At 43.5% G+C, this 14582-nt stretch overlaps 2 protein-coding genes across 2 annotated transcripts; one reads left to right on the top strand and one right to left on the bottom strand.

Moving 5' to 3' along the window:
- Positions 1-616: 616 nt before the first annotated feature.
- ascl1b (achaete-scute family bHLH transcription factor 1b) lies at positions 617-1910 on the bottom strand. The gene has a single exon (XM_071895133.2). It carries the CDS (start codon positions 1742-1744, stop codon positions 1133-1135), a length of 612 nt encoding a protein of 203 aa, XP_071751234.1. The 5' UTR covers positions 1745-1910; the 3' UTR covers positions 617-1132.
- Positions 1911-9150: 7240 nt separating this feature from the next.
- On the top strand, positions 9151-14044 carry irf7 (interferon regulatory factor 7). Its single transcript, XM_071895095.2, has 10 exons — positions 9151-9228; positions 9610-9763; positions 10237-10408; positions 10520-10611; positions 10780-10831; positions 10936-11076; positions 11365-11567; positions 12409-12610; positions 12829-12944; positions 13138-14044. The coding sequence occupies exons 1-10, from the start codon at positions 9221-9223 to the stop codon at positions 13312-13314; spliced, it is 1317 nt and encodes a 438-aa protein (XP_071751196.2). The 5' UTR covers positions 9151-9220; the 3' UTR covers positions 13315-14044.
- The last annotated feature ends 538 nt before the right edge of the window (positions 14045-14582 follow it).

A 14582-nucleotide genomic window follows, 5' to 3' on the forward strand; every position in this document is an offset into this window, starting at 1 on the left:
AGAGGCTCCCTACTCTGCTCAATAACCCCCCCACCCCCACCCCCCTCCACAAACACACACACACACACACACACACACACGCACGCACGCACGCACACACACACACGCACACACACACACACACACATACACACACACACAAACACACAACATCTGAGCATGAATGTCTGCGATATCAACTGAAGAAATCGATAAAGAACCAAACCACTGCAAAAGCACGTAATATAAATAGATTCATCTTTATTTATAAAACTTGTTTTACACAAAATATATCTGTTAAAATCGAATATTTACATTTTAGGCTACGGGAAATGGAGAACAAGTGCATACATTGATAAAGGTCTCCTTACCACCCATAAAAACACCTTCAATCTGTCACAGGTAGTACAGTAGCCTTGATATTGCTGTCCAGTCACACAACACATACACGCCAACTCACTGCCTCTTTGACAGCTGGCTCTCTATCACTGTCAGGAAAGTGGCAGTGACTGTTGTTCAAGAACATTTGTCTTTTTGTTTGACTCAATGTACAAAAATATGTCTTCATATTAAACAATGCATCGTATAATACAATTTCGTTATCAAAAAAATGTACATCACGAAAGTTCAAATCAGTTGACGCATCATCTTTCCTGTAGATCTTCCAACGGAGGTGGCAGCTGAGGAAGGCAGTCCTCAGACAAGTCCTCATGACACTACAGCTCGGTCTCTGCAGAGCCGGCTGTGTCAGATATTAATTGCACTTATTCAAACAGAAGATCAACAGTTCTTTACTTCCACGCGTCAACTTGACAGTGTGTCCAATTCCCTTCTAGCAGGGACTTCAGGGCGACTGTTCATGCTCTATGCAACAAGAGCTCGCTCTCTCTCTCTCTCTCTCTCTCTCTCTCTCTCTCTCTCTCTCTCTCTGTCTCTCTCTCACCCACTATTGCTTTGCTTCCTGCAAAAGCAGCCCAGATAAGGGAGGGAGGCAGCAGATCACTTCCAAGCACAGAGAGCGCATATGTCTTGCTTCTGCTGCGAGACTGATCGGAGATGCCTTTATCAAATGTCAATCTTTGTCAGCATTTTCTGAAAGACGTCGGTCGCTTTTACGCACGGATGCTGCTGTGTAGCTTTGATGTTGTCAGTCTCAGTACCTGTCGAACCAGGTCGTAAAGTCCAACAGCTCCTGTTCCTCGGAGCTCAGGGGCTCGTAGCCGCCCTCATCCGACGAGTAGGTGGAGTGTGGCGACTCTGGGTCTGCAGAGTAGCTGTTGGAAAGAGTCGGGGATGGCAGCCCGCACTGGAAAGCAGCCGACACAGCGTCATGCTCGTCCAGGAGCTGCTGTAAGGCCCTGATGTACTCCACCGCTGACCTTAGGGTCTCCACTTTGCTCATCTTCTTGTTGGCGGCGCCGTTGGGTACGTGCTGACGCAGCGTCTGGAAACCCATGTTGACCTGTTTGACCCGGTTCCTCTCTCTTTCGTTCCGCCGGGCCACCGCCACCGGCTGCTGCTGAGGAATGGAGTAGCCGAGGCCGTTGAAGCTCAGGCGCCGCTTGCAGCGCAGGAGCTCCGGTGAGCTGGAGCGCTGTCTCTTCAGCACCTTGGTCTTGCTCTGGTAGCCGGCAGCGCTGGGGTTGGGGTGCACGGCGGGGACTGCGCAGTCCTGGGCCGGGGCGTGCAGGGTGATGGTGGCGTGTCTCTCGGTAAGTCCAAAGGGGCATGCGTTCTGCGTGGTGGTGATGGTTGCAGTTTCCATCTCGCCGATGCTGAGAGAAGGCTGCTGAAGTGGTGGATGCAGGAGCCGAGTGCCGCTCAGACGCTCAGAGGAGGAGAAGAGGAAGAGCGGAAAGGGTTGGCAGTGCACAGCTCTCGTGTCCTTCGCGTGGGGACCGTGTGGCTAGCTGGAGTCCAAGTCTCTCTTGACTGCGCCTGCTTACTCCACGAGCCGATCTGACCCAAACTTTGGCAGCACTCCTCTTTTTCAACACGCGCCCCCACACACACCCCACCCACCCCTTTTGGAGACGCACGCTTCGTCGCGAGGCCCCGCCCCCGCTGTGTGATTCTTCTGCTCGCCGACTCCCCCGGGCCAGGCGCGTGGCTCCGGGAGCTCAATAAACAATCCCGAGCTTTCACTGCGCCGGGAGCACGCGCTGGGCTCATTTACATTCCAATGTCTCTAACTTGAAGGCCCATTGGTCAATTCAAACGGCCTGCAACCGTGCGAAAAGAAAGAAAGAGAAAAAAAGACAGAGAAAGAAGAAAAAATAGAAGAGAGAATGAAAAAGTGAATGGTTTGGTTCTTTGAAATGCCTTTTGAATTTGACAATGTACCCCTGGCAAGTCTTCAAATTATCAGTCTTCCCCCCCTCCTCTATCCTTCTCCTCTAGCTCTTTACAATCACAAATACCAAGGACGCTCTCTCCTGTATCCAGGCTACAGCTTTAGAGAGGAAAATAAATGGCAAGCGTGTCTCGGAGCAGAATAATTGGCAATTATAAAGCTCGCATAGAGACACGATTAATTTAAAGGTAAACATAATGTTTATGACATGTGGGAGACCCAAAGAGCATATCACAGCCGTGCTTAATGACCCTTCAAATGAGTGCGCTGCAGGTGCAGATTGTCGGCACTTCCTTCAGCCAGGACAACAGGCTATGCTTAGAAACCCTAACCTTGACCACATTCTGTCATTCCAATGCAAAACGCCTCCTCTGGTGATGCACCGCAAATATTTTACACACTTTCATGCAGACCGTAGAGAAACATTACTCCTCTTATATATCTTACATTAATTCAAAGTACGGATACACGGACGCTACAGTTCATTTCAGCACCACATTTGACTGGACAGTTAAACGCAACAGTAGTGTTGTTGGTCATCCTGTACCTAACACTTGCCTTTTCGCCGGCTAAAGTCGCACCAAATAGGTTTTTTCTCCGCTTGTATTTTCATAAGATCGTAGAAATACTTCATGTCCGTGAAGAAGTCCAGTTACCAGTAAACTCTGACAATGAGTTATAGCTCTGCATGGAAGCGTAAAGGTTGTCCGTCCCGAAGAAAAATGGACCTCTTGCGTCCTCTGGCGGTGAAAAGTGGTAACTACCTCCTGCAAACTCAACCTTGTTCAAGTCCTTTTTTTTTTTTTTTTTTTTGCTGTGTGTGTGTGTGTGCGTGTGTGTGTGTGTGTGTGGGTGTGTGGTTGGAGGGGGAGGGGGATTCCCTGACAGCTAGTGTATTAACATCTCTTTCCCCAAGGTGACACTTTTCTCATAATCAACCACCCTAGCGCTATTTATCATTAAAATCCCACTGTATAATTCCAGAGTGTGACCAGTACACACATTTATATGACATGCATGACCGAGTCTCAGGTGGAAACGTCAGAACTTCAATAAATACCCTCATGTTTTCTTGATGCTACCGCAGGGGTTCAGGTGTGAGTCGTACATGCTGTGCTCTTATTAACTTTGTCTTCTGTAATAATGATGCCAATTTCCTGTGTGTGTGTGTGTGTGTGTGTGTGTGTGTGTGTGTGTGTGTGTGTGTGTGAGTGAGTGCATGTGTGATTTCAGATAGCACCCAACCACATACTTTCCATACCAACTTCCTTATATCCCTTTCCCCTCATGTGTATTTATTCAATATTCAATATCCGGCATAAATCATTTTTAGCAGGCAGAAGAATGAGCAAGTGCAAGATGTTAACAGTGGTAAAAATGTCTCTTTGTAGTGAAAACCTTTGTGCTTTGTATAATAATGTTAAACGTGAACAAGGATAAAACTGGACAATAATGCCAGGCTTCAGTCACAGTGTAAAGAATTGCTGTCTCCTGAATGATGTAGATACAGTACTCTTTTTTTTTTTATCAATCTATTTATTGATTTCAAAAATAGCAAACAGAGATAGTAGACAATAATTACATCAGAGCTTCAGCAGGAAGTAGATAGATAAAGAACGTCTTAGAATAGACACATGAAATAAAAAAAAGAAAGAAAAAAAAACAACATATGAACAATTGTAAGCAATGACAGCAATGACAGCTATTATAATTATATTATACCCATTCACTCTATTTTATAATAGCTACATACAGTAGTCTTAACACCTGTTGGATCTTAGACTCATATACTGTGAGATGACATGACATTTGACATTGTGACACATGACATTGCTGGGGGACGATCCCTACTGTATAGAATGACATGTTAATATTGAAGAGAACCTTGAATTAAATGGAAATGGACTGTACAGTCATATAGTATTCTGTTGGCATGTGCGCTCTAGCAGGCTGTCCTGAATGGTGGTTGTTTTGACCTGGTAATCCCCAGGTTCAACCAGCTCTGTTTTCCCCTTTCAGTCCTGCCTGGCCTTCCCCTGTCAACAGCAGAGGGCGCTTAGTGAAAACAGAAGGGGAAACCCTCTTACAAACCAAGTCTTCACTTTCACAACATGCAACATTTGGCCTCGAGGCAGGAAGTGTTCCGTTAGTCCCACCCTCCTCCCCCTCAGTGGGTCATGTTCCCGCTCCCAACACTCTATTTGATGAGTCAGTACCTTAACATGGCATCTACCCTGAGGTTGAGGTATAACCAGCATCTGTAATAACCACAGCTGCTTTGTCACTGCTTCATATAACATTGTTGCTGTTGAACCCAGCTCACCTCTGGCTGCACCTACAGCAAATGGTGTACGTCCCAAAATTTGCCAAACATCATTCAGGCAAACATGCAGGTACACACAGTGTCTCAGACAGACACAGACTGATAAGGTATAAAATATCCTGCTTTATTCTTGTTACTTTAACATCAAAACGTTTCATATTGCAGCAGCCTATAGGACTTATGGGCTGCTTTATGAATAAAGGAGATGGACAACGTCGCTCCCAGCAGGGATGTGGATTAGAAGTTGGGACAAAGTCAATGTTGGATAACAAAGCGGACTATAAGGAAAAAAAGTATAGGACCATATGACTGATGGCAAAGCTGCTTATCTATGTTGCCTTGACATTTTGTGTGTGTATCATGGCCCAGGTTCTCATGTTCTCATGAGCATTTCTGGGAACATGCAGAGTGCAGAAGTACATTTTCTTTGATTAAAGTCCTGATTTCAATCCTGTTGAAAACCAACGGTGGGACCTGAAATCTGCAGTTGGTCAGAAGAACAGGACAGACAGAAAATGGATGAATGGATGAAGGATGATGATGATGGATCATGAAATGTTATATATGTGTTTGTGTGTGTAAGAGAGAGAGAGAGAGAGAGAGAGAGAGAGAGAGTTGGGTATGTGTGTGTGTACGTGGGTGGATGGGTGCAGGTGTGATTGGTAATGTTGTAACTGTATGTTTTTAATTGCGTATTTCACTGTATCTTTTGTATTATGTCTTTTATTATATATCTACCTGGGACTACAGATGGAAACTAGATATTAGCTAAATCTGGTACAACGCATCATCTCTCATGATCTTTGAGACTTGAGATTTGTGATTTTTGTTGTGCATTGTCCCTGTGCAAATAAAATAAAATAAATGACTACATGGAATAACACTGTGTTATTGGCTGTCATAAAGTTAGGTTAAGTTCCAAGTAACAAACCTGGACTGACTGAAACTGGTGATGCAACAGGTCCATTTCTACCACTCTCTCTCTCTCTCTCTCTCTCTCTCTCTCTCTCTCTCTCGCTCTCTCTCTCTCGCTCTCTCTCTCTCTCTCACACACACACACACACACACACACACAGGTGACAGTGACTGGCAGGCTGAGGCCTGCCAAAGTATTATTCACAGGGTGTGTCCAGCTGTTTCTGACAATGATAGATAAGTTCTTGTAAACGGACTGAAACTCCAATACAACAACACCTGATCTATTTACGTCTCGCCTACCCACATATAGGGGTGGAAAGAGTACTAGAATATCAAGTAGAAGTATTGTTACCTTGCTGAAATCTTACATAAGTAGAAGTAAAATTGCCGGTGTAAAAAACTACTTGAGTAAAAGTAAGTAGCTCATTTAAAATGTACTCAGTTAGAAATAAGAACTTTGTTAGATGTGATCATTTGAGGCTGATCAGTTCAAGCCAGATTCTTTCACTTGGAAAAATGAGAAATTACTAAATAATGTGCAGACACAAAGTAACGGTAGATTACTCATCTCTTCTTTGCTGACTGACAGTTTACTGTAAATGGCTCCACAATTGGCCAATTTACTATGGTCCAGTTTCCAATTCTTATGGAGAGCCTACAAAATTTGTCCTCTGAAATGGATTATGTTTAAAATGTGTGCAATACTTCAGCAAAAACATACTTAAGTAAAAGTAAAAATGACTGACTTTAAATGAAACTCAAAAAAGTACAAGTACACAAAAGCTGCTCAATTATCAAACGGGAGTCAATTTAATGAGTCACTTCCAGTCTTGCCCACAAATTATGACTTTGCTTCCAAGGCAACAATACTTGATGATGTCTGGCACATGGGGAGAGAGGGATGATGATTAATTATGTGTGTGTGCGTGTGTGTGTCTGCGTGCGTGTGCATGTGTGTGTGAAAGGGAAGGGAGGGAGTAAAGCGAAGAGACAGAGGTTCAATCTCGCACAGCGTTACCCAGAATTCCCCATCAAAAAAACCCTTCTAAAACATGAACCTTTGAACCTAAATTATGAGCCTAAATTGCCTGCTAAATAAAAGTCGTCTCTGGCTCGAATTCAGATGTGTCAGCTCTGGCAAACAGAGCGTGGCCCTGGCTGAACCGTGTAAACTATCCTGCTCAGGCATTCTTCATGTATTGTCTTTAGCACACAGTGCCATCATGCTACCGATCAGAAACGGGCCTGCCAAAACTGTCCCAAGTGAACCCAGCACAAAAAAAACTGCGTATTCTCCCTTCTTCTTTTTCAACTAAAGGTCGACAATGGAGCATGGCCATTAGGCCGTACAGACAAACTTGTCACCACTGATATTGCCTTTGCCTTGTGAAAAAGGATGTGAAAGTTTCCCTGTGTTGTTTCAATAACCGAGTTACATCCGTCCTCCGTGATAGTCTTGAAGGACGAGGACAAAGCAGCACTTCCAACGAGCAGGAAGAGGGAAGTGCTCCATCAGAGACTGTCTCGCTTCGCTTTTCCTCGGACTGACACGGTGGGCTATGGCCGTACGAGCCTGTATTTCTTCAGCAGTGGTAATCTAATGCATAGGTATGTGATGCCTTGGTTATTCTTACTCAGGCAGACTGCGGTCGGGATGGAGATGGAACAAGGTCCCACAACAAAAAGCAGCTCTCCCCAATACACAAATATAGAGAGAAGTATGGAAAGTGACATTCATGTGATACATGACAGCTGACCTTGTGGACTGTGACTTGTGGGTAAAAGGTTAGACAAGAAGACCCTAGAACGAGGGGGAGAAAGTGTGTATTGTATTATTTGTGAAGTTATGAAATGCTGATGGTGGAAAGAGGAAGCATCACTTTGGACCAAGCTGAGTGTGTAGTAATAGAGTGTATCTCATTCAGACAAGGGCATCCCCACTGCCACTCTCGCCCACTGTCTGGTTAAAAATATTCTGTCTCACATGACACAAGTGTACACCTGCAGGAATCTATTTCTGAAAGTCCCAACACTTGAACAAACCACACTTGTATTATAAATTACAGTAAATTCGCCGGTGCCTTTGCCTGAATTCGCTGGAACTGACTTGACCTGTATCGAACAGGTTTCCTGGGATGCTATTTTAGTCAGCGACGCCTCTCGACCAAAAGTACATCAGGTCAGAGCAGGTGGGGCTGCTTCTGTTCAGCCAATCATCTGGTCCTGTTAAGAAGGTCCCAATACTAAGCCTGTCTCTCATTTGACTGAACAGAGTTATCATCTGAATTGATGATTACTCACGGATTACAAAAGGTAATCACAAGAAAAATCACAAAAAGTTTGGTGGGCATGAAAGTGGACTAGTCTTAGAATGAATCTATGTATTTCTGAATGAAAATGCAGCAGCATGTTGTAATGTAGCCTAAGCTGACTGCTCATTCTGCAAAGACCTGTAATAGAGAACATTATCTTTTTCAAATATTTAGAAATGTGAAAGACACAACACTAAAAAAACAATCCGACTTCCCACATAACTGGTATCGTCATCCCATAAGGCAGGAATGTCAGATACTAACCTAGCAACATTTTATCACAAGGCTTACTGGGAGAGCATCTGGGAAGCCTGAGTCCCATCTTAATTTGTTCTAAAGTCATGAATTAATCGCATCACATTTGTATTCCAAGAGTTGTCACACTCATAAGGACATATGGCTTCTTTTGTCACGCGGAGACCCACCAGATGTAAGCCTGTGACCCATAATGGGTCCCAACACAGTTTAACCATCCAAACATAAGGGCTTGGCTGGGATTCCACTTTATGATGAAGCGTGTATTCACATATTCATAATCCCTCTTAAGAAATAGCACTGTAGTAATCCTGTAAGAAATTTTAGAGGGATGCAAATATCACTGCAAACCTATGTCTCCTCTAGGAATACTATAGTAATACCACAGGAATTATATCATAATAAAGTCACTATAAATTCACCAGTGAGTACCATACACTATAAGTCCCTATATGAATATAATAGTGTTTTTTCGTTAGGGTGCCAGTCAAATGTGAGAGCACACAAATGGAGGCTGTGCAAACAGTTATGAGTGATGTAACGCAGACATGCAGTAGCCTATGTTATGCCCCCCTGGCTTGAGTGTATTGAATTATCTCATCGGCGAAACTTTCTGATGTCTTTCACTTTGAGAGCATGGCTTGCTGATGCAACAAGGTCAGAGCAACCGCCCTGCACCCAAAACATCGATATCTCTTCTTGTTTTGCTGCGCCTCAACTTTCACTTTCATATGAGGTTTATGTCAGAGAAATTTCAACTTTCCAACCCCCGACAACCAAATTAAGAGGCGTCCGGTCTGCGAGTGAGTGAGTGCCTTCGATTTATCAACCGTAAGTGGTCCGACGGTGTTTTTATTGCCCCGAGTGGGGCAAAACGTCTCGCCGGTTCATGAAACAAACTCACCCATTCGTGCCGTCGGAAATGCCGCAAATACTCTCCTCCCACTCGCCCAAAGGGGGCAAGACATAGCTCGTGACATCACGGTTGATGCCCTTATAACATGTGACCGAGCCAAGGTGCGACGAGCAAACTGTGTTACATCTCTCCGACACGCAGACAAGACACGGCTCTGCAAAACAATGCAAAGGTAGGAGGAATGCATGTCTCTCTCTCTCTCTCTTGTGAAATATCATAAACTGTTACCCATGTGTTGTGAACTTGTTAAATATCCCGTGAGACTTTTTGTGTATCCGGCTGTGTATTCTGCACCTAAAAGGGCAATAAGCTACTAAGTGTGCTGCTGAATCTGGTGTTCAGTTCAAAGTGAGGGGTTTTGGGTCAAACAGATACTGTGGCAATGCTGAAATTGATATTCTCTGCTTGCCCCAGGGTGAAGCATGTGCATTTTTACCTCAGGAATGATACTGTATTATTAAAGTCTCTCTCTCTCTCGCTCTCTCTCTCTCTCTCTCTCTCTCTCTCTCTCTCTCTCTCTCTCTCTCTCTCTCTCTCTCTCTCTCTCTCTCAGCCCCCCCAAGCCACAGTTTGCCAGCTGGCTCATAGAGCAAGTGGGGACGGGCCAGTACACCGGCCTGTGCTATGTGGACCAGAACCAGTTCAGAGTCCCCTGGAAGCACAACTCCAGAAAGGACTGCAACGATGACGACAGTAGAATATTCAGGGTAGGTCAGTTGTCTTTATAAACCTGCGACCCTTTTGCATCTGACTGCAATGCTGGTGTTATCTGATACAGCATGTTTTGTTAAAGTGTTGATGGCTTTGTCCTTATTGGAATATTATAGTGATACCATAGGGAATAAAAATGGCATGATAAGGTCACTATACACTCGCTATTGAGTATCACACGTCCCTATAGGAATATTACATTAGGGATTGCTTCATGTCATTGCTATAAGAACGCTCATGTATGGAAGGAGGCAGTTATAGCCAGAGACTGTGTTGTAATAATGTTTATTATTTAAGTAGTAGAGACCATGAATAAGCCCCTTTTGTATGTCTTCTCTTTCTTGTTTTTAAACTGTGCAAAAAAAAAAGAAAGAGACAAGAGAAGCACTGTTTTATCATTTGCTAGGCAACGCTGATACAATAACCAGTACTACTGCTGTATTTAAAATGTCCTTTTTATGGTTTGCAGGCATGGGCAGTGGCAAGCGGAAAAATCAACGAGTTCCCCAACGACAAAGCCAAGTGGAAAACCAACTTCCGCTGTGCGCTCAACAACCTCACCAAGCGCTTCAGGATGATCAAGGATAACTCCAAGAATTCCGCGGACCCGCATAAGATCTATGAGATCATCAACACCGAGCGTGAGTGGGGATCCTTTGTAGTCCGGGCCGTCCTTGGGAGCAACGTGGGACCATTTTGAATTTGACAACGTAGAATGTGAATTGATGCGGTTGTATTTTCTGTATCTGCAGATAACTATGAAAGTCAGCTCATAGAAGATGATATTGTCATGACTCCAGAAATCTACAGTTCTCCCATCACGTGCTTCCCCTCGGGCAATGAGGTACAGTATAGTCTGGAGCACCGTCACCACACTGTACCAAAACACCATAACGCACTCTTCAGTCACTGGTCAAAATAGATGCTCAGTCGATGTTGTTTTACATGCATATTATTTGCTGTTCTTTATCTGAAATGCTTAAATTCTATGTTTTTTTTTTTTTCCAAACAGCACAATCTTCTTAACCATTTTTTGGCCTTGGATATCGGCAACCATCATGCAGGTACAGTGTCTTAACTGTATAATTTGCTGGAGAAGGTATTTTTTTGTGTGATTATAATGGAAGGCTAAATATAGATTATCTTCTTTTTTGATTGCCTTTGACAGAAGATCAGCAGTGGGCAGAGAACTTTGTCCAGCACACTTCAGCTGTCCCTGGCTGCTACGCTATCATTCAGCCTTCAGCAGCAGAGCTGCTACCAGGCTCAGAGAACCACAGAGTACCAGATCAGCCGGCCTACTATGAGGGTGTGTACCATTAGATAAAATCAAATTTCCTTGTGTTGAAATGAAATACTGAGTAAATGTTGACACTCACTGAATCTCACTGAGCAGAGATCTCAGAGAACATAAGAGGGATTTCATAATATATGGATCGTGAAAATGGCACAAAATTGACTCTCTGCCCAAAAGAGTAACATACAATATAACTTCAGCCATGTGTTTTGTGTAATTAGTTCTAACCACTTGCATTTAACATGCCAGGAAACCAATATGGACGTTATAATATGGACGTTTCACATTTTTTCCTCACAGCAAATCCAGAGCCGGTGCTCCCTTCACCTCTCCAGCCATCCATCTATGACCTGGAGATCTCCATCAGCTACAGGAAGAGAGAAATGCTGAAGACACAGTTGTCCAGCGCCCGTCTGCAGCTGCACTACCAGCAAGAGGCTCCTGAACTCAGTGCCCATTCTCTCTGCTTCCCCACTACTGACGGCCTGCTGGACCACAAACAGGTGCAACATAACTCTGGCTGGTAGTTTTGTGTGGTCATTAAAGACAACTCCACCCTAAAAACACTTTAACACTGTTAAATATGGCTATTGGTGATTAAGTGGTATTTCTGTAGTTAACTGGCCAAATATAAACATCACGTCACATCAAGATACTTCCAGCACAGCTACAATAGAGTTTAATAGCAGGAAAAAATATTGCTATCTATATCAACAGTAAACATCAGGTTTTGGTGTCAGTTCCTCAGAATCAAAGAACAAGGGCTTCTTTTTAACTATGGAAAAGAACTAATACAGGAAGAAATCAGTCACAGAAGAGGAAGAAATACCAATTTCAGCCTCAATAGACCATAATGCAGTTCAACCACAAGTTGCATTTTGAGCAAGGGGCCCATTGTTTGTTTTCCTGACTAGAGAAATTCTCACTCTCTTGCTCTTACCATGCTGTGGGTTATGCATGGTAAGTGAGTATGCATGCAGAGCGAGAGAGCAATATTCTCTCGCCCTGCATGCATAACCCACAGCGGAGTGCACCAAGCTCACGCCTGTTCTCTGGGGGTTTGTCGAAAATCTTTGTGGGAAAGACTTGAACTGAAACTGAAACTGAAGCAGAAGTAGACGAGGCAGGTTGAGGGAAAGTAGATGCACCAAAAACAGTACATTGCAACACTTGATGACAAAGTAACTGGAATGCATTGAACATCACAGTGTAGCGGATGGTGGAATTTTCCTTTAAAGTTGACATATATTGCTGTGCGTCTTCAGTGTATGACACTGATGTTTTAGCAAAGCTTTTGACTTACAAAGGGAAGAGTTTTTCTCATCACAACCTCCTCTCCACCAGATCGATTACACCAACCGCATCCTTCACAGCATCCAGAGAGGTCTGCTCCTGGAGGTACGAGACACCGGTATCTATGCCTGCAGGCAGGACAGGTGCCATGTGTTTGCCGGGACTAGTGACGCCAGTGTGGCTCACCCAGACCCGAGGAAGCTGCCTCAAAATACCATGGTGGAGCTCCTTAGCTTTGAGAAGTATGTGAACGGTAGGTGTGGATCTCTTCCCTTTTAAATATATAATAAAGTTATTCCCAAGAGGTGATTAATAAATAGAATAAGGGTTATTACTATTACAAAGGCTAGGCTATCAGATAATAGAGCACACAAAAGATGAGTCATATCCATGAACCTTGTTAGCTTTTGCCTGAAGCCATCATTAAGTTTACAGTACAAAGTTAATGGTTTGACCTGTTTTGCGTTTCAGAGCTTAAGCAGTTTAGGGAGAACAAGGGCGGCTCTCCTGACTACACCATCAACATGTGCTTCGGAGAGAAGTTTCCCGATGGAAAACCGCTGGAGAAGAAGCTTATCGTAGTCAAGGTACCACTCCTGCCTTATCTCCCGAGAGCTTCACCTCGCAGACACATAGGGGTTGAGCTTCCTTCAAATATGCAGTTTAATTGCTGTAAAATCTAGACACTCAGTGCAGTTTTTCATCATTACCACTGTCGTTCTCCACCTCATCTCTCTCTCTCTTTGCCACTCACCTCTTTCTCTCCCTCTCCTCCTCTAGGTGGTTCCTCTGATCTGTCGACACTTTCATGAGATGGCCCAGTTGGAGGGGGCGTCGTCTCTTCACAGCGCCAACGTCAGCCTGCAGATCTCGCATAACAGCCTCTATGATCTCATTAACTCGGTCTTTAGTCTGCCAACAGTTGAGGAATCAGCACAGGCTGCTGGACACTTTTAGACCAAATCCTGTTACATTCATCTCTCATTTGCTTCTACTGGGCCTTTTTAAAACCACCTATGGGTGTGCCACATCTCTCTCTCACCCCAGGCCTAGCTAAATGACTAGCTAATTCTGTGACTGTGGGAGCTGAAGCAATGAACAGAATTAGTGGTTACCACACTTAGTAGTGTGAAGTGTGCCTTGATTGATTTTGGGCTGGAATTATGTCTTCCGTTTTGCACTCCTCTCCTTCTGTTTACTTTATGAATTATTTTCTAACAGCAGTGTCAAAGTAAGTATAGGCAACTGTTGGCATTTTTTTATGTTTGCACTGGTATGTTACTTGACTGAGGTCGTCAGATGCCACTGGTCTTGCATCAGAATAAACTTTTATACAATATGATTACATTGTAAATATCAAATCATCTCCTAAAAATAAATGGCATGCTGTTCATCTATTCTCCCTCAAGCGATCCGTTTATATATGTTTTTATTTTTTTATGTTCACACTTTTGTGAGTTGTAAACTGTACATTGCAAAATTAGTGAATCAATGTGTCATAGATTTTTATTTATGTGTCATACAGCATGTGTGGTTGATTGTATTTTGCACTAAGGAGTTCCGTTTTCCATTCCTCGGTCAAACTGTTAACCATTTCTGTACTTTGCTGGTGATCTTGCCACTTTAACACTGAATAAACTGCACTCTAGCATTGATAGGATTCCAAATAAACTGTTTAACTCTTGAAGCTCACCTGAACTGTGTGTTTACTACTCCTCCTCTCACCATTACGCAATGCCAAATGCGCAACGTGCATGTCCCGTTAACCATTATCACACATTGCCCTGTCTGCCCCGCCCACGCGCCGCCACTGCTGCTATGTATGGCTCATTAATGCTGTAAAGTAATATTATACAGTAGATGTATCCACATCAACTAAATTAAGATTAGGATAAAAAAATACGGTAACACAGTAGTTACCAAGGAACAAATAAGGAACAAATCAGGAACAAACTGCTAGTAAACAAATAGTTAACAAGTAGTTCCTGAATAACACTTAATAAAGTACTAATGATAAGTTACTTAACATCAGACTGTTAGATACCATGTTAATGAACTAGTGTCTCATGATTAGTTCCTGGATATCCATGAATCTGCTGACCACTTAGTAAAGTAGTGCATCATACTGAGTGGTTACTGGTAATGCATCATTACTGGTATTGCATCATCCACCATATTGTAAATTGTTACCAATAAGACAAAGCACCACTATATTATATATTGCT

This window comes from Centroberyx gerrardi, chromosome 4 (genome assembly GCF_048128805.1).
Source record: "Centroberyx gerrardi isolate f3 chromosome 4, fCenGer3.hap1.cur.20231027, whole genome shotgun sequence".
In the NCBI taxonomy this organism is placed as follows: domain Eukaryota; kingdom Metazoa; phylum Chordata; class Actinopteri; order Beryciformes; family Berycidae; genus Centroberyx; species Centroberyx gerrardi.